General features: G+C 37.8%; 2 protein-coding genes across 3 annotated transcripts in view; one reads left to right on the top strand and one right to left on the bottom strand.

Annotated features, from left to right (window-relative positions):
- LOC103041414 (interferon-induced protein 44) overlaps window positions 1-1640 on the top strand; it is a 67798-nt gene extending 66158 nt beyond the window's left edge. For both annotated transcript variants that reach the window (XM_049480759.1, XM_049480758.1), the window contains exons 8-9: window positions 164-264; window positions 395-1640. In XM_049480759.1, coding sequence (XP_049336716.1) covers window positions 164-264; window positions 395-583 — 290 coding nt within the window. In that variant the 3' untranslated portion in view covers window positions 584-1640. The remainder of the gene's footprint in view (window positions 1-163; window positions 265-394) is intronic.
- Window positions 1641-7826: 6186 nt separating this feature from the next.
- LOC111196918 (interferon-induced protein 44-like) lies at window positions 7827-15026 on the bottom strand. Its single transcript, XM_022686330.2, has 7 exons — window positions 15002-15026; window positions 14536-14740; window positions 11647-11827; window positions 10330-10479; window positions 10071-10242; window positions 8208-8308; window positions 7827-7997 (listed from the first exon to the last, which is right to left on the bottom strand). Exons 1-7 carry the CDS (start codon window positions 15024-15026, stop codon window positions 7827-7829), a joined length of 1005 nt encoding a protein of 334 aa, XP_022542051.2.
- Between the last annotated feature and the right edge of the window lie 5704 nt (window positions 15027-20730).

The raw sequence follows: 20730 nt of genomic DNA, 5'->3' as shown, positions 1-20730 counted from the left end.
ACTCCTCCACTAGACTAAAACAGAGTTATACCGGAGCATTTTTTTTTTTTTACAAAAAACACATGACATTCATACTAGAGACACAATTAGACATTTTAAAATGAATAAAAAAACAATGGAATGAGAACTTTAAATAAAATAACCTTAATGTGTGATGCTGCAGACCTCCCTCATGTGATTTTCATGACCCGAGTGGACGTGGCCTGCCCAATCACAAAGAAGGATCTGCGCAGTGTTTACAAAAGCAAGAAGATCAACAAGAAAGTGAGTAATTCAGATATTATGACCTAACCTGGACAGAAATTCTCAGTAAACCTGTAGCTAATAAATAAATGTTTGTGTGTGTATGTGTGTGTGTGTGTGTGTGTGTTTGTGTATATTTGTGTGTGTCCAGATGGAAGAATGCAGTCTTGCACTGGGTGTCCAGAAGTCTTGTATCTTCCCTGTGAAGAACTATCACGAGGAGAAAGACATCAAGGAGGACATAAACTGCCTGATGCTGGACGCCTTAACCAAGATTGTGCACTGGGCTGACGACTATGTAGTCAAATATTCCAGCAAACTGTCTTCTTCCGAACTCTGAAAAAATCACACTATATATTAAGAATTGAGCTTAATCATTAACCTATTTCCGTCTCTACAAATTCACATATATGCAACTTATTTCTTTGTTTTTATGCTATGGATAGTTATTTTAATTTAGAGGCTCTAACCATGGTTGGTGTTCCTTTAAGAAGCTAAAAATGCTCAACATTAGACACAGGTCTAGTTAATATGGTGCTCCACAGAAGTTTACCATATTTTCCGCACTATAAGATACATTAAAAAATTTCCCCAAAATCATCAGAGCTCCTTATAATCCGGCGCTCCTTATGTATGAATTCTATCAGTCAGGTATTAAGGAGCAGTAAAGCCTCTCCACTGAAGTACAGAGTTATACAGGAGTTTCAGTTTCTCCAGCACCCAGACTGGAGCAGCATTAGCATTAGCCGCTAACCACTATTTCATCTATAATGATTTTATTTAAGAATTAAATTTTTGTTTACTGAACTAATCCTGCACCTTATGTATGTAAATAGACCAGAAAATAATTTGATATTAATAGGTTAAATAGGCTGTTGGAATCCATAACTAAACTCATTCAAAGTAGTTACAGTAATGTTAGGTTTTATCCTATTTTACATAAAACAGACTTAATCTGTTTGAGTTTAAAGTAGGTCAAAATTGTGGGATTACAGTGTAACCAGTAAAAGCTGTTGAAAGAATGATTATATCTATCTATCTATCTATCATATTTTATTCCATTTCCATGCTGAAAAAATATATAATAATTATAAATACATTGAATGTGTCACTTTGTGGCTCTTCTACTGTCTGTCAACGTTCAGGACTACAATACCCAAGATTCCACTTATAAACATTTTACAGTCACATGTCCTCAGTCAGCCAACCTGAGACGCTCCTTCTCACCTGAGTACTGATTTCCTACACCTGTGTTCACTTCCTGTTTTAAGTATATATAACTCTGTTTGTTTTAGTTCTTTGTGAAGTTCTTTGTTAAAACTTTAGTAAGCATTCCAATCGTTTCTTATCTGTTTGTCTTTGATGGACATGATGAAGCTTTTTGAAACATTAACTCATTTGTGAAGCTTTCTTACACATTATTTTAGGTTATTTTAAGCTCATTTACACAAATAAAGCTTAATTTCAACAATAATGTGCTTGTTGATACGACTCTCCGTTTCAAGATAAAAAAAAAACAATTGGTAGTAAAATATAAATAATCTCATACAGATGACATATGGGATTGTTTAAATATATAACAAAAACACAGAGTAGGTCATGCTGTTTATTAAAACCAGGTGGTGGAACAGTGCAGTATATGGTGCAACCATTCATTCATTCATTTATTTATTTATTAATTGTAAGCGAATCTTAAATTTCATTTGGGTTCACAGTAACAGCAATGGCCGTGTCTTTAATGTAAATAAATAAATACATATATATTTCACAGCCATAGCTGTTACTGTGAACCCAAACGTAATAATAATCAAAGTCACAACAAAATACACAAATATTTAGGGGGTCTTTTATTTTGGAAAACTAAATACAGGTATTTTAATGGTTACTGCAGGCGCTGCAGTTCCTGTATGTGTCCACTAGATGGAGCTGCAGGAAAACTAATCCAGAAACAGCGGCTGGAAATACAGGAACTGTAAATACTGTGGAGAAATAATAACATAAATGATTAAATAATGTAATACATGATTATATAATTATATTAATTGCAAAAAATAAATGATTAAATTATGAAAAAATTATACAATAAATAATAGAATAAATGATTCAATTATTTAATAAATGATTCCATAATGCAACTTGATTATATAATGAAATAAATGATTAAATAATAAAACGAATTGTTGAATAAGTAAATAATTGATTATTTATTGATTAATAAATAATTAAATAATGTGTGTTGGTGTGATTTGGGTGAAAAAAGCTTTTAATACATCTTCACCGGAACTTTCTGTTCCACCTTAAGAGCTGCAGCAGTTTGGGGTCTGGATGTAGAAGATCTAAATCTCGGTTTAATCCAGCGGTTTAGTAAAGGTTTGTTCGTAAAGCCGCAGATCCGTATTCTCTAAACCCGTCTGCGCGCGGCTGTAGCGCAGACCGCGCTGCTCTCGCGCTGCGCTGCGGAAACAGCGGCGGGGTCTCGGGCTGTGTTCCAATCCGCGGGTGGGGGTAGGGCACAGAGTTCCTGCACTACTTCCAGCACTAATATCATTATTACTACACCTCCCTCAGTACTACTGAGTACTGTATTGTAAGTACATTAAGTATTACAATTTTATGCATTTCAAAATAACGACTTAGTATCTCAGGATAATGACTCTATATCTAAAATAGTGAGATGACAGGTGTGTGAAGTAATGAAATACAAATACTTTATCTTTCTTAAATAGAAATTGTTCAAAATACTGTCCCTCATACTCGCTGTTCCCAGCTGCGCGCGCCCCCTCCCCCTGTTGTTTAAACCACGGTTTGTTCACGTGCTGAGCTCATGCTCTTGCAGCTCGGGCACCAATCAGAGAGCTCAAGTAATTAGTCAGCACTGGGGCCACCTGGATCTGCTCCTGTGCAGAGTTAGGAGATCGCAGGAGTGAACGGATATCAGCGCAGCTAAGTTTGGATGTTTTAAGGATTTTAGACAGACATTTGTTTATCGTGCGTCCATGAGACTGTGAGTTTTGTTTATGTGTTTGTGTCTGGACCTGTTTAGTGATATATAGTATGCTGGTATTTGTTTTGTAGTTATTGTTTAGATTAGCTCTGTGTTTAGCTCAGTTTAGTTTTAATAAACAGTTAAATGTTGGTTAGATATTCATTTTGATACCATAGCTGCATTATATTTTTTATGCGGATAGACAGTGTAGTGGTAGTACAGTTACCTTGACTGTGTTGTATTGTCAAATGTGAGATATATTTTAGTTATTATATAACAGCTAAATCTAACTAGTTAGTTATTTTTTTCACTGTATTCATGCTTTACTTGACAAATTGAGGATTTATTTTTTGAAGCACCCAATATTATTTGTTATATATTTGTTTATTGCATTATTGTAATAAGTGTTTATGTGCTATTCATTTCTGTTAATAGAAACCACACATACATATGTCAGTTGTTGAGTGATCAGTACAGTAACTGAGTGGCATGTTCACAAGGGTGTGTGAATAAACAGTTTTAGAACCTACATCTCCTTGTTCTTGTTGGACAACCTGAGGCGAACTAAACTCAGCACTAGATTTCATCACTGTTGTGCTGAAGTCAAGTCCAGCACCCCCTTTAACAAGGTCCTTCGAGCCGGATGCAGCAGTTTCCTCAGTCCAAGATGTTTTTACATGATGGTAGTGTCCGCCCTCGCCGAGACGTTCATCGGCCCCGCCACCTGGATGACTACCTGGTGAATCTTCCACCACGACAGCTAACACAGGTTCACACACCTCATGTCCACTCCAACGTGGGACACAGCAGGCCAAGGGATGTAGATCAAGCTCCCCCTGCTGGACAGACACCCCTCAGTAGCGTCCCAGATTCAGTCCTTACTACCCTGAGGGAGATGCAGCAAGACAATCTTCAGCTTCGGAGAGAGATGCAGGAGGACAATCTGCGGCTGCGGAAGGAAATGCAGCACATCCTTAGCGCTCTCTCACAGCATCCATCCACTGCGCCTCAAGCGGCATCTGCCAACCTCGATGCCCCACCTCCAGAACAGCACCACTTTGCAGACAGTGGCATGTCATTTGCACAGTTACCTGTTCCACCCCTTGCCTTCACTCCCTTGTTCAGTCAGAGGGGGGTGGGCAAGATGTGCATGGACTTGGGCCACCCCCATCTCCAGTGCCAGCATCACAGCTAGACAGTGTCCCTTATCCACCGCCACCTTCAGTATCATATGTCGTGCCACCTTTGCCTCAGCAGCTGCCACCTCCTCCATACTCATCATCACAGCTGATAGCAGAACTCACTGAGCATCTGCGTAGTCTCCATCTCTTGGCAGAAACTGGTCATGCTACTCCTGTGCCTCAAAACTCAGTGTGTACTCCAGAATACATGGCACTGTACACTCCACCTCGTCATTCATCTGCACATCTGCACCAGCCACCACTTCGCTCACTGCAGATCGTAGAGTATGGAGTGAGGGATTTGATAGTCCGCCACCATCCCCTCATCGTCTTGGTCGAACTCGATCTCCACCCCGACCAGAGACATCCTACCGAGGACCAAAGCCACAGATCCCACTTTTCGCGCATGACGATCCTCGTCAGTTTGCTTGATTGAAGTTGGCATTAGAAAATCTCTTGCCTGCTGACGCCACCGAGCGCTTCAAATATCAGATCCTAGTGGACCATCTAAAACTGGAGGATGCTCTGCTCATAACAGATTCATACAGTAATAGCAGGTACCCCTACAGCAGAACTATGGCCTCACTCACTGAACAGTATGGACAACCTCACAAGTTGGCCCTCCAGCGAATCAATGAAGTCCTAGCTGAGCCACCAGTCAAGTGTGGAGACATCAGGGGATTTCGGCTGTTCGCATTGAAAGTGAGGGCATTAGTGGGGATGTTAAATCAGCTGGGAAGAGAGGGGAAGATAGAACTAGAGTGTGGTTCACATGTGACAGGCCTACAGTCAAAGCTGCCATATGACCTTCGTGCCCAGTTCAAGAGGTTTGTCAACCCACTTAAGTTTCCCATCCCTATGCTTTCAGACTTTGCAGAATGACTGGAGTACGAAGTCAGAGTGCAGGAAGACGAGATCACAACCAGTCACTCCAGAGTTTCAGCACATAGCCAGTCAGACAGTCGAAAGAACCCCAGGGCAAAGCAGAATACAGCCACACGTTCCACCACCGTCCTGCTAGTAGACCCCCCTTCCAATCCAGCTTCAGCCCCATCACAGAAAGCAGAGAAGCCAAAGAAGTACTGTCCTTTCTGTACAGTACACGTTGAAGTGACGTTGCAGACATTGAAGACACGCCTGGTCTGGACATTGCAAGGCCCAGCCAAGGTTGTCATGCAACAGCCCTCCACATCTGATTGTCTGTTCACCAGCACCATGTCCACATCAACAGAGCTACTTCAGCATGTATCCAGGGTCTGGCAGATGAATGTCCTGCCCTACCGAAATGAAAAGCTCATCACTCTGTCGAAACAGGATGCTGCAGCTGTCAAAATGCTGGAAAGGAAGACTGTCAGAGTGGAGGTTGATGGGGTACGTCGCTACGCAACCCCTCTCTTGTGGAAGGAATAGAGCCCATCACTCAATGCACCCATGGAGGCAGTCACGGGTTATCTGCGTAGGACAGAGAAGCGGATATGTCAAGATCCAGTCAAAGCAGAGTCATACAACCGTGAGATCACAAAGTTACTGGATGATGGCTATGTGGAAAGACTTACTCCTGCTTCAGCTCAGTGAAGGGACAGATCCTGGTTTGTACAACATCATTTGGTCCAGCAAAATGGAAAGGACCGTATTTAACTGCTCATTCATGCATCAAGGCGGTAGTTTGAACGAACAGCTCCTCCCTTGTCCAACATCAGGATCATCTCTGCTAGGTGTCCTTCTCCGCTTCAGACAGCATGTTGTTGCAGTAAGCAGTGACATAAAGGGGAGGTTCCATCAGGTTCGCCTCTTACCTGAGGACAAGCCCTTTCTATGCTTTATCTGGCGTGATCTGGATCGCAGCAGAGCACCAACAAACAGTTAAATGTTGGTCAGATGTTCATTTCGATACCATAGCTGCATTATATTTTTTGTATGCGGATAGACAGTGTAGTGGTAGTACAGTTACCTTGACTGTGTTGTATTGTCAAATGTGAGATATATATTTTAGTTATTATATAGCAGCTAAATCTAACTAGTTAGTAATTTTTTCCACTTTATTCATGCTTTACTTGACAAATTCAGGATTTATTTTTTGAAGCTCCCAATATTATTTGTTATATATTAGTTTATTGCATTAATGTAATAAGTGTTTATGTTCTCTTCGTTTCTGTTAATAGAAACCACACATACATATGTCAGTTGTTGAGTGATCAGTACAGTAACTGAGTGGCATGTTCACAAGGGTGTGTGAATAAACAGTTTTAGAACCTACATCTCCTTGTTCTTGTTGGACAACCTGAGGCAATTTCTGCAAACTAAATCAGCACTAGATTTCATCACTGTTGTGCTGACGTCAAGTCCAGCACCCCCTTTAACAGAAATGTTGGTTATCTATACATTACTATCCAGATAAATCTCTGCATCCAGATTGTGAGTGAATAAGTTAGTGAGTGAATTAATGAGTGAATAAGTTGGTGAATAAACAAGTGAATAAGTGAATGAATGAATAAGTGAGTGAATAAGTAATTAACTTTCCAATAACTGTTCAATCCATCATCCAAAAACCGATAAACCCAAAAAAGTTATTCTACTAAAACTGTTTCTACAAACCATCCAAGACATGAACCAACCATCAACCCAAACTAACAGATCCAGCAAGGAGAGCACTGATCAGAGAAGCAGCTGAGACCCATGATCACTCTGGAGGAGCTGCAGAGATCCACAGATCAGGTGGATCAGGAGAATCTGTTCACAGGACAACTATAAGTCCTGCTCTCCACAAATCTGATCTTTATGGAAGAGTGGAAGAAGAAAAGCATTGTTGAAAGAAAGACGTAAGAAGTTCAGTTTGCAGTTTGTATCTACAAGTCATGTAGGAACACATTTGGCAAATGTGAAATAACTGCTCATCACCCTGAACACACCCTTATCCCCACTGTGAAACATGGTGGTGGCAGCATCATGCTGTGGGGAGAAGCTTTTCTTCAGCAGGGTCAGATTTAGGAAGCTGGTCAGAGTTGATGGAGGGAAGATGGATGGAGATAAATAAATACAGAACAATCCTGGAAGAAGAAAAGCTGTTGGAGGCTGTAAAAGACTTGAGATCTTCCAGCAAGACGATGACCCTAAACATACAGCCAGAGCTACAGTGGAGCTATAATGATTTAGATCAGAGAATATTCATGTGTTAGAATGATCCAGTCAAGTCCTAAAGCACATCACACAGATTTTTATTTGATAAAACATTTGAACACCATGTTTCATTTTCGTTCCACTTCACAATTATGCAATACTGTGTGTTTGTCTATCACTTTAAATCTCTATAAAATACATTTAAGTTTGTGGTTGTAAGTATTTGTTTGGTATATTTGATATATGAATATGTGAAGTGCTCAATTTTTAAATCATTATCTTCAGTGTCCTGCAGATTCTTAATTGTTGGAATATTTGTCTACATAGTCGTCAGCCCACTGTACGATTCGTGTTAAGGCGTGCAGCATCAGGCAGTTTACGTCCTCGCTGATGTCAGTTTCCTCGTGATAGTTTTTCACGGGGAAGATACAGTTCATCTTGATATCCAGTGCACGTTGGCATTCAAGCATCTGCGCACACACACAAACACACACACACACACACACACACACACACACACACTGGTTAATTTTCCAGTTGATACACCACAATTGGAAATATCTGCATATTTAAACTCTAAAATCTAAAGCGGTCACAATAACCTTGTTTTCAGCACTTGCTCCACTTGTTGTGGTGAAAACGTGCACTATGATAAGACTGGTGACACTTATTGTACTCACTTTATCTTTAATCTTCTTGCTGTTGTAGACGTAGTGCAGATCATTGTTTGTCAGTGTGCAGGCCTGGTCCACTCTCGTCATTAAAATCACTTGAGGGAGACCTAAAGCATCGACAGATACAAATAAAACATTTACTTTTACCCAGTTATTGTTTATAAAACTGTAAAATAATTAGCTGTGTTTTTTCTTTATAGATTAGTTTAGAGTCTGCATTATTAGATTCATTGAAAAAAAAAAGGTAATTTAATTAAATGGATTAAATGTATCATCTAACTACATATCGTCGCTGTCCTATGAAAAACACTTATCTCCATTTTTGTTGATTTTTAGTTTACTACAAAATTTTAAACAGACAAACTGTCTCTTACTCTGTGCCAAAATTTCTTGAAGAACGGATCAATAGAAACTTTTCAAAATGACCTCAAATAAACTCTTTTTACATTGACTTCCATTGAAAGTTTACAAGGTTTTTTCTCTCCTGTAAAGCTGCTGTTTTGGAGATAATCGTTTTTCATTTGACAGCGACGATTTACACACACCGGGTTGAGTGAGCGTTTGATGCTATCCAAATCTGTTAATCAGGGTATAAAACACTACAGTATTATTAAAATTAGTAATAATATTATGTGATAATATCTCCATCTTTTGGTTTCAGCAGGTCCAGCCAGTGGCTAGATCATGTGCTTTGGCTAAGCTCCGCCCCTCAGTCAGGCTCAGAGTTGCCAGGTTCGCGTTTTTCCGCCAAATTGGGCTTGTTTGAAAATCCAGTTGCGGGTGAAAATTCAGGGGTGGTGGGGGTGCGTTTTTTGGGCTACTTTTAAAAATTACTGCGGCCGCCAAAAAAAAAAATCATAATATAACCAGAAATCACCAGGCGATAAAAAAAATGTTAAAATGGAGAGAAGAAAGTTTTCAGGAGGGGCCAGAACAGAAATACCAAGTCGTACACTTATAGTTGTTTTGTCGGTCACGCATTTTTGTTCCTGTTTTTTACAGTTCATAGCCCTTGTTTATTTTCCTTGTTCTGTTTGGTTTATTCTGTCTAGTTTTAGTTCATTGTTTCCTTGCTTGTTTCTTTGTTTATTTATTAAACAACCTACCCTTAGCTGCACTTACGTCCGCCTCCACGTCTCCCTGCCCGGCCTTCCCTGACAGTCAGTGTGTCTTTGCTATCGTAACGACGGGATAATTTCACCTCTGGCGGCTTGAAACACGCGAAAAGGCATGTACTAATTCTCTTAATTAATCATGGGTGTGTGATAGCTCATCACTATCAGAGGCACACTGCTCAGCCCAATCATCCCTCCCTCCTGCCCCGCCCCTAAACCCATACATCACCCAGTGCCCCTCCCAAACTACCCCTCTAATTTTATTTTATTTTATTTTTTTTGAGCTGAGAAGTGGAGTAATTAATGGGACAATGAGGTAACAGATATATTGGTCTGTTTTTGGGCTATATTAGGTGGTGATGTCTTTGTTCCAAAAATATTAGATTGTCTGAGTTGTTTGTAATGAAATGGCTGCAGTGTTTAAAGGAAAATAAAAGGCTTGGAAATGATGGTCTGTCTGTGGCTGAATAATTAGTGAGTTATTGATATAAATGTGAATTTTAAAGCGAGACTGGATTAAATTGATGGTGATAAACTCTTCAGATTCTGACAAGAATGAAATCGAAACATCACAATGCAGAACGCAATGCTGTTTTGTGCATTAGACTTTAGTTACACAGTGTGGACTGTTCTGAACAATGTCAGATATGGGTCATATTAAAAATAAAGTGTGAACAGCCTGAAATCAAAATCCAGTTTAGTAAAAAAAAAAAAAAAAAAAAAGGTACGTGAATGTAGCCTATTTCTGACTCACCCATGGCGGTCGCTGCATTTTTTATGTTCTTCATTTTTTGGATGATGACACTGTCCATCCTGGAAATCCTGTCTGCTGGTATAACAAACACCAGGCAGTGCATCCTGTCACTCAGGCTGGGATTTTCCCGATAATAAGGACTGTTTTCGTTCAGTGGGTTTATGGGGTTAAACTGTAGGAAATATAAAGATCAGAATAAACAGTTTCTGGTAGCAGATTTACTGCATGTCACCATGTGATCCTGAGCATTTGATCTTACCTGATAGCCCTCCTTCATGTGACCTTTAACAGCAGTGATAAAGTCGTCCGGATGCATCCCAGCGTTGTCTCCACTATCCAGCCCCATGGTATCATAAAGGACGAAGGGGAGAAATCTGTCCTGTGCAGTTCCAACTTTACATTTCTGAAACTGAAACAAACAGTAAAGAGAATTTGAATACACCTACTGGTGCTACTTGGACACGTCATCAGTGAAAACTAGATATAAAATAGAGATATAATAAGAGATATAAAGACAAATACATCAAAAACATTTTAACATCAGTAATGAAAATCAGTATCTAGTTCTATATTTGTTTGGCCATTCTGAATGGATGGATAGAAATGTAATTAAGTTAAGCTTAAATGTAAATGTATTGACAATTTGAGCACAAATTGTCCTGTATTTATCTCCATCCATCTTTCAATCAACTCTGACCAGCTTCCCTGTCCCTGCCGAAGAAAAGCTTATCCCCTCAGCATGATGCTACCACCACCATGTTTCACAGTCGTTTTTCACCACGCATAGTGCTTTAAATTTAGGCCAGAATGTTCAACTTCTTTCACATGTTTGCTGTTTTCCTACATGACTTGTAGCTACAAAATGCAAACTGAACTTCTTACGACTTTCTTTCAACAATGCTTTTCTTCTTCCACTCTTCCATAAAGATCAGATTTGTGGAGAGCAGGACTTCTAGTTGTCCTGTGAACAGATTCTCCTGATCCACCTGAGCTGTGGATCTCTGCAGCTCCTCCAGAGTGATCATGGGTCTCGGCTGCTTCTCTGATCAGTGCTCTCCTTGCAGGATCGGTCAGTTTGGGTGGATGGTTGGTTCAGGTCTTTGTAGGTTCGTAGAAACAGTTTTAGTATAATAACTTTTTCAGGTTCAATGTTTTTTGGATGATGGATTGATGGAACAGAGCTGCTTGAGATGATCAAAGCTAGAGAGATGTTTTTATAACCTAACCCTGCTTTAATCTTCTTCTCCGTCTGGTGAGTTTCTTCTTGGTCTCCATGAAGCTGTTTGTTCACTAGTGTTCACTAATAAACCACTAAGTTCTTCACAGAACAGCTGTATTTATACTGAGACTAAATTACACACAGCTGAACTTCAGATAGAAATGATGGCGAGAAGGAATCACACTTTATTCAGAACTAGGGCGTGAAAACTTTTGATCAGGGTCATTTGGGAAGTTTCTGATGTTATTAGAATTAAAAAAGATCAAACACAGTTTGTTAACAAATGGCGTGACCCAAACACTAACCCTGAATATATTATCATTAATATTCTCTGAAATATAGACAGATTTTACTTACTCTAGCTGTAAAAGAGGAAGCTTGGTGAGTGACATATATCCGTTTTTTAAAGATGGTATTGATGGTGTTGATGATGCTGGATTTCCCTGCTCCAATTGGTCCACACAGAAGGAAGTTGAGCTCTCTGACTTCATCACGCTGAATTACAAAGGCTTCTAGTTCAGTGACCATCTGACCCTGACTGAGAAGAAAAATGGCGTAAGTTTGGTTAATTCTAGCATTGCTTTATCCTTATTTTTTGAGTTTAATATAGTTGTAGATATTCCAGAAACTCAATGTTCTCGATGGCAAATTTCTGTGTTAGATGTGAGATTGTTGCAGGTTATTGTTCAGCAAAAATCAAGCTATAATGGCCCTTAAACTGTGTACAATATTATTCAGTATTATTAATCTTTGTCTTGATGTTCTCTGGAAAACTTTATTATATAGATTTAAACTGACTTACTTCCATTCCACACTCCGCCAGTCAGTAAGACCTGCAAGAAATCCAAGAGTTACCTTATTTATACTAAAATATTACTACAATCTAAGGGTGCTTTCACACCTGAAAGTCCGGACCGTGGTCCGAACCAAAGTTCATGTGTTTACTACATAATACTCCTACATCCTTTCATCATCACTTACGTATCGATGCGTTTTCCTTAACCTGACGCTGATTGGTTTTATAAGGACATGCGTCTGACGTTGGCGTGTTGATGATAATTCAGCGGGTGGTTCATTCGGCGGGAAGTCTTTCCAGGATCAGGATAAAATGAATGAACAGATTAATTTCGTCTCCATAGTAGAGCTGCTGCTATTGTGTTTTTATACCAGCAGCAGCAGCAGCTTCAGTACAGTACTCTAGATTAGTTCAAATTCACCAAACGAACGTGTTCGTCCTGAAGCAGCTGAACCACGCCTCATTCTTCCTGCTTTTCTGCTTATTTTGAGAGGGTACTGACTGCAGCCTGCAGGAAGGTGGAGTTGGATGTCCGGTTCGTCCAGCTCCGCCCACTTTGTTAGCGTCATGCCGTCCAGTCCCGCCCACTTTGTCAGCATCATGTCTTAGCTCCGCCTCTGAACGGAAATAAACAATACAGGGCGGTTATCGGAGTTTAAATATAATGTGCCGCGTCGTCCGGATTAAATACTGTGTTACACTACAAGCTTGCGAGACTGACGAGGCGTGGCGTGGACAAAGTGGGCGGGACCGGACGCGCTGGACGTCCGACTCCGCCTTCCCGCAGGATGCAGTCAGTAGTAGTTGGTTATTTTTCTTCTTCTGCTGCCGTTGTTGAGGAACGCTGCTCAGCTTCCTGTAATTGGTCTGAAAGTTAGAACCATCCAGAAAAGCGCTTTCACACTGCAGGAGAACCGGACCATGCTTCAGAAGATCCGGACCGAGTCCACCTCTCTTGGTCGGACCAAAATCTGGTCCTTTGTTCCGGACCGTGGTTCGCGGCCCCTTTCACACCTGCTACTTTGGTTCGGACCCAAACTGAAAAGTCCAAAAGTCCGGACCAAACGAGGCAGGTGTGAAAGCACCCTAAAAAAGAATCGGACTAAACATAAACTTTTTGAAATATTACATGAAAATAATAAACTATAAAAGTTATCAATTGCAAACTCTTCACTTCACTCAATATTTAGTTTTTCTACAATCCCAAATAAAAAAAGAAGTTAGCACAGAATGGAAAATGCATCACAGCCCTCACAGCATGATCAAACCTGGCTTTTGGACTTGTGCTGAGAACAGTCTGGATGATCTGGAGCAAAGTGTTAATTTCTTCCAATAAAAAGATCTGTAACACTGATTAATCTGATCATTTAGAGCATGTGTGATGGTTAATTTCCCCACATTCCTCCCAGAGTCAAGAAGAGAATAGTTTAATGATATTATGGGATGTAGAGGGAGAAATAAGCAAATCCCTTCCCAGTCTTTCTTTGATAATCATTGTTTTTAAACATTTCAATCATTTTCTTACACATTTGTTACAAACTGGAAATCCCTTATGGTTATAGTTATAATGATCTTCTTTAAATCACATAATTATTTTATTTTATTTTTTCATCTTATTACTGGCCCTGAATTTCTTCTGTCTCAACTGGGTTTGGAGTCTTAAAAATGTGTTTTGTGTCTGAAATGCAGGAATAGGTGTTTATTAAAAAAATAAATAAAGTTAAGCAGATAAAACATAAATCATCTTGGGTTCAGACTGTTTGCAATCAAATGTATCTGCCCTAACTCTTTCTGTTGTAATTGGTGATCTGTGGTTGTATTTTTTGATGTTGTGTTAGACATAACACTAATTAAGAAATAATAATATTTATTAACAATGTATTACATTTAATTATATATATATATATATATATATATATTAATAAGACTAGCTTTTGTCCATTAGAACAGAGCATGATCCAGCCCCTGAAAAAAGGACAGTTCAGGCATCTGTCTGTCAGCACTCTAAAGAGTTTTTTTTATTTTTGTTTTATTTTATGTGATTTAGGCATTTTTATTTTCATGTTTATTGTAGTGTGTACAATTGGTTTGTGACATTAAAAAGGTCAATATCAAAAAAAATAATAAAAATGTTAAACACAGGCTTCCAATACAATGGACATTAAAAAAAAATCAAATATTTGAGTTAATTGGATTTAACTGCATTTTATAGTATAGTTTTAGTTTCTTATTTTGTGTGCATTACAGGGAGAAACAGCATTTTTATAGTTTTCCATCACTGAAACAAAAAGTAACTCAGGATTGAAAGGGTTAAAAATCTGTTAGTTGTTATAAAAATTAAAGAAGTGAATAAATTCCTTAATAAATTACAGTACAACACACACTTACCAACAGTGAGTGTAGCAGAGCAGGTGGCAGTACCCTTTGTATTTGTCAGGGTTATGGTGTACCTCCCATCATCTTTCTCCTCAGCGTTCCTGATTTCCAGGGTCAGTAATTGACCTTCCTGCTTCATGATGTGTTTATCGTGAACACAGTGCAGCTTCTGCCCATCTTTCTCCCACATCACCGTTAACCATTCTGTGTTCACCTCACACTGAAGAGTGACGGTGTCTCCAGCTCTTACAGATTTATCAGCCAAAACCTGGACAAATTCTGTTCATTTAAAGAGATTACAAAATAATAAACTTTATTAATAAATAATACATTTTATTAAATGTTCAAAAAATGTCTCAATTATTTTTTAAGACATTTGAGTACTTAAGAATGTTTTAAATAGTAATAAATTAAGAAAAGTGTGAAAAAATGTCATAATTAATGTCTTAAGTAGTTTCAATTAATAATTAGTTCTGTTGCAAAGTACTGCTAATTAATGTACCCTTAACATGCAATTTTTTATAACATAATTAAACTTACCAGGTTGAGACTGCAATAAACCCATGCTGAATCTATGAAAGTAAGGGGAAAAAATGTGTTATTATTATTATTATTATTATTATTATTATTAATTTAGTATGTGTAAGCCAGCAACCAATAATCTACATATATACAAAGCTTTCTTTACATCCCTACCCTGCCCAGAGAAGTGGGCGGAGCTTCTGGTCATGTTGTAAATTGTAAGTGGAGAACATTCGAACATTACTGAAATATTCACTATTCACTGTATACCTGTAACTCTACCTCTTCACTACTTTACTTTAACTGATGCTCTCAAACACTTTATTAAGAAACAAGAAATTCAAGTAATTAACTCTTGATGAGTTCAGCACAGCTGTTAACTGAAAACCTGAATTCCAGGAGACTCTACCTCATAAAACTGACTGAGAAAATCCAGCAGAGATGTTCAAAACTGTAAATCTAAACAAGAGGAGCTACTTTAAAGAATCCAAAATATAAATCATATTCTGGTTTAATTACTAAATAATTTCAGATGTTTTTCTTCATAGTTTTGATGAGAAGAATAAGTACAAACATATGTCTGGAACTGTATATAAGGTTAAAGTACACCTGGCTTGGGGTTGAGTATCTTAAGTAAACATTAAATGGGCGGAACTGCTTCTCGTTTTTATGTGCGGAGTGTTGTTTACTGTATCAGGGTGGTTTACAAAATGTAAAAAAGGGCACTGACTAAAGGACATGGGGCTGTACATGCTAGAGGGACGTGAAAACATAAATGGCCAAACTTGGAGGCAAGTTTAACTATAAGAATGAGTTTTTAAACTTTGTACCATATGACAACAATTTACTCTGTCCTGTACCATCAAATACAGCTTACCCCATTGTGAGGCAACTTTTGGGCACTGTCTAGTTGGGGTGGCTTAGAAGGCATGTTTAATTATCCAAAAGATGATCTGAAACCAAATAAATCCTAACAGGCAGTGTGAACATTTCACTAGTAACTCCATTACTTATTATTCTATCAATATTTAGTGTAATGGTGTTCCTTACCTCTAACGGGCAATGCTTTAATAATTCACTCGTTTTTCATAAAAATACACAATTTCAAACTTTTTCACTACTTTATTACTTTTAGAAGACCTACAGACATATAAAACTCAATAGTTTTACATAACATTTATTTTTTTTGAATATATTTTTATTATTGTTCACAAACAAAACACACAGACAATGACGCACCACAACAAAGTCCGTGACAAATAGATACAAGAAGCTATCAGTTATATAGTCAGTATAAAAATGTAGTAATACAGTATAATATTATAAGTATAGTATAATAATGATAATCACCATAATAATAATTATAATTATACTGCTATTAATAGCGAGAATGATAAATAAAGTAAAATAAATACATACATACATACAAATCAAATCTGCCCTCCACACAGCCTTAGGGTTGATAAGACAAATCCTTGACAAAATCAATAGCATCTGACCACTGTCGAATAGTGGCTGCCCCTGCATGGTGCAATCTGGCAGTGGCTCGCTCCAGTATAAGAACATCCAGAAAAAAATGTGTAAATAATGATTTCAAAAATACACCCTGCTCAATTCTGAACTTTAAAATTGCTTTCTTAGCGGCCATACTAGCAGCCATTAGTACTTTTTTCTCCCAGATATTTATATTAAGGGCAGAATCCTCTCCAAGCAGCAACAAGGCTGGAGAAAGAGGAATGTCCTGATCGAGCAGGGAAGACAACAAATGTGCTACAAAATCCCAAAACTGTTTAACTGGAGGACACTGCCAGAAGACATGCATGAACGTACCAGTAGCTCCCAAGCCGCATTTGTGACAGAGTTTATCAGTAGACAATTTCATTTGGAATGCCCGATGTGGGGAGTTTTACATAACATTGAAACATAACATTGTAATTTAGTTTTAGTTTTTGCAGGGAGTGGCTGCAAATATGTGAGATTAATTATTTCATATTATATGTTGATTACAGTAATTAAGGCAAGCAGACATTTAACACTGAAAAAATACTTTTAACTGTTTTTTCCCAGATCTTCAAACTGGTGGAGTGGGTGGATGCTGGTGTTGTTTGGTCAACACCTTACCAACACCTTAGCAACCACCTAGCAACATCTTAGCAACCACCTAGGAAATGCTTAGCAACATTTTACCAAACACCATGGATCCCATAGCAACACATTAGCAACCACCTAACATCTGCTTAGCACAACCATAGCAACCACCACAGACACCTTAGCAATGCTTAGCAACCACCTAGCAACTGCTTAGCAACACCACAGCAACCACCATGGATACCATAGCAATGCCTTAGCAACAACCTAGCAACACCTTAGCAACCACCTAGCTACTGATTAGGAACCGCCACAGACACCATAGCAACGCCTTAGGAACCACCTAGCAACGGCTTTGCAACATCATAGCAACCACCCTGGATACCATAGCAATGCCTTAGCAACCACCTAGCAAGTGCTTATCAAACACCACAGTTACCACCATGGATACCATAGCAATGCCTTAGCCACCAGCTGGCAACACCACAGCACCCACACACATTTTAGCTGTGCAACAATCCTGCACGTTTCTTGTTATAACTATTATTATTAATATAATTTATATAATATATAGTGAATAGTGAAAGTAGCTTTGAAATTGCTGTTTTATTTAACTTTTTTAAAAGTTGCAACTTTAAACATTGCTGCAGTGTTTTAAGGTTAAGTTTTGGGAATGTTACTCTTAACGTTTCTATAACTTTACTAGCTGGGAATGCTTTAATAACATTATCATTACCATTATTACATCACATGTTTTCAGAACGTTACTGAAAAATTATTTCTGTAATGTTACAGACTAATCTTCCTGTAACCTTTTCAAAACATTTCTTATAATGTTCTCTGTTAGCTGGTTTTTTTTTTTTTAGATAAGATCACGCGCAGGTTTACGCAGAACAACACAGAGATAAACTGCAGCAGGTTAAGGCTAACATTAGCATATCATATGAGCAGTACAGTAATATACTATTGCTGTCTTACAAAAACCTTGTATCTCCAACAGAGCAAAGCTCCTGCTTTCCGACTGCCTGGTAATGGTGGCCACACCCCTTTTCCCGAGGACACTAATAACAAATAAATAACAAATAACAAATAACAATCAGGTTATAATGAATCTAATGATAAATAAATAAGTAAAGCATGGATACCTACCGTTATTAGACGTGTGAATGTTGGTGATCTCAGTGTATCTCCTGCCTGCTGTCTGTCTGCACGGTCTGTCTGTCTGCAGTTACAAACTCTTTTTACTTTCACTTTCAGCTCCGCAGAGGTATGGCACCTCCTGTTTGAAAGTACTGTCGAATTTAGAAAACACTGTATGTACTGCAGTGCTGTGTAGTGATGGGATTTTCGGCTCTATTTTGAGATGCGGTGTTCTGTCGAATTGTTCTACCCATCGATACATGCTTCCCAAAGGTACTGCGCATGCGCTGACCAACAAAATTGTATAATTTCTCGTGTTTTTTTATTTATAAAATCTGTTTAAGGCGGGTTTATGTGCATTTAAGAACCTGGACGCACTGTCACTGCACAAACGTGTAAATCGAAACTAAAAATTACAATTATTATCATAAATAAATACAAAAGCAGTTTGTAATGAGCTATATTTACTATAACTTTGCCATGATACAAATATTTATGCAATCCAAATCTAATAACGTACATCTACTGGAATTTCACTGCGTACACACCCTAAAATAAATAGTGCTTCTTTTGTATTTTTACACTTAAATATACATTAGGGCAGCACGGTTTGACAAGGTAGGACAATTCGACAGACGGCTCCCCATATATATGTTTTACATTATTAATTAATTAATAGCTTAAACCTAACTTTATAATATTTCGTTTCATTATTGACCTTTTATACACTTGTGATGAGTAAAAATGCTGCATAACAATGCTTTATAAATAAAACTTTTATTATAACCAATTATTAAATTATCACAAAATATCACCACCTTCACAAAAATAACTTAAAATAAAAATAAACAGTTATAAATACAATCACCCACCACAATACGAAAAAGTATTAAATCAAATACATTGATTTTAAATTAAAGTATAAAACTATGAAGGATAAAAAAGACCATGTGAACAACACATGAGATGGAGAACTCACTGTATTAAATACAAATACACACCACAGTACGAAAACGTATTAAAGCAACTTCATAACAAAAGGCAGCGAGATACTGAACGGAAAAAAACGGCTCCCATTGTGGAGCCGGCTCTTAGAGCCGCACTGTTCGTGAACGACACATCACTAGTGCTGTGGTACTGTACTTGTAAAATCAACCTAGAAAACTTCACACTGTTTTTATTCAGTATATTCAGGTAGAGTCAGCTGACCTCATTCTTTCAGCACATACTGTTGCTGAATCTAAACCTGAACAGTGATGCAAATTACCATGAAAAGTAATCTGATTACTAATTACTCCTTTAAAAAGTAACTTACTTTATGGATTACTCGATTTTTTAAGTAATTAAGTTTATTATATTATTAGTTACTTTATTAGTTACTGACAACAACAAGAAAGCTTATTTTATTTTATTGCCTTTCCTGTTATTATTATTTTTTTATTATTATTATTATTATAAAAGGGGAAATTCACACCCAAATCAATATTTATTTATAATAAACACTACCATTGAAATATTAAGAAGGCCAGCTAAGTAAAAAAAAAGGTTGGTTTTGACATAACATAATTTCCTCTTATATACAGTGGCTTGCAAAAGTATTCATACCCCTTGAATTTTTTTCACATTTTGTCACCTTACAACCACAAAAGTTGTATTGTGTATTTTAACTTGCAAAAACAAACGTGTAATGTTTTTATTGAGATCTTAAATGATAAACCAACACCTAGTAGCACACAATTGTGAAGTGAAATGAAAATAATACATTGTTTTTTTTAATTTTATAAAATGCAAATCTAAAAAGTATTCAGCCCCCTTACTCTGAACCCACTAAATAAAATCCAGTGGTGTCAATTACCTTCAAGAAGTCTTAACTCAATGAGTTAATAGAGTTAATCCAGCTGTGCGTAATTTACTGTTAGTATAAATACAGCTGTTCTGTGATTTGTTAGTGAACACTAGTGAACAAACAGCATCATGAAGACCAACAAGGAACTCACCAAACAGATCAGAGATAAAGTTGTGGAGAGTTCTACTTCTATACTTTTATAAGGGCCACACTGAGATCTGCTGTAGTTCTGCTGCAGGTGGAGACTGTCCAACTTTGCTTCTCTCTACCTCCACACCTCTGAACTCTTTTTACAAAAAAAAAAATAATAATAATAGTATTACGTAACTTTAATCTGATTACTGGATTGGAAATAGTAACACGTTAGATTACTACTTACTGAACAAAGTGGTAAGATTGGAGTAAAACTTTACTGACATAACTGCAGCAACCCCAGATCATAGCTCCGCCCCCACAGGCTTGTACTGTGGGCACTAGGCATCAATTCAAGAGTCAATAGGCTTTTATTGTCATTACATCTGATTACAGGTACAGTACAGTGTAGTAAACCAATGTAGTAAACCGGAACCATGGTGCAACATGGAACAACAAGCAATAGACAACATAAAGTGCAAAAGTGTAACGATAGTGCAACATGAAACTATAACACTACAACAAATATGTGTTTAGTGAG

The sequence above is a fragment of the Astyanax mexicanus genome, chromosome 6, assembly GCF_023375975.1.
Source record: "Astyanax mexicanus isolate ESR-SI-001 chromosome 6, AstMex3_surface, whole genome shotgun sequence".
Taxonomy (NCBI): domain Eukaryota; kingdom Metazoa; phylum Chordata; class Actinopteri; order Characiformes; family Acestrorhamphidae; genus Astyanax; species Astyanax mexicanus.
The sequence above is the reverse complement of the archived record's forward strand: the minus strand, read 5'-3'. Positions and strand labels throughout refer to the sequence as shown.

Bases quoted from the DNA above. Each gene is read 5' to 3' on its own strand.
- LOC111196918 (XM_022686330.2), bottom strand. From the start codon at position 15,026: ATGGGTTTATTGCAGTCTCAACCTG. The intron at 11,828-14,535 runs GTACACCATAAC...TTTTCTTCTCAG, and splicing joins GAGGAGAAAGATGATGGGAG to TCAGGGTCAGATGGTCACTG. The intron at 10,480-11,646 runs GTAAGTAAAATC...TGTTTGTTTCAG, and splicing joins CTTCCTCTTTTACAGCTAGA to TTTCAGAAATGTAAAGTTGG.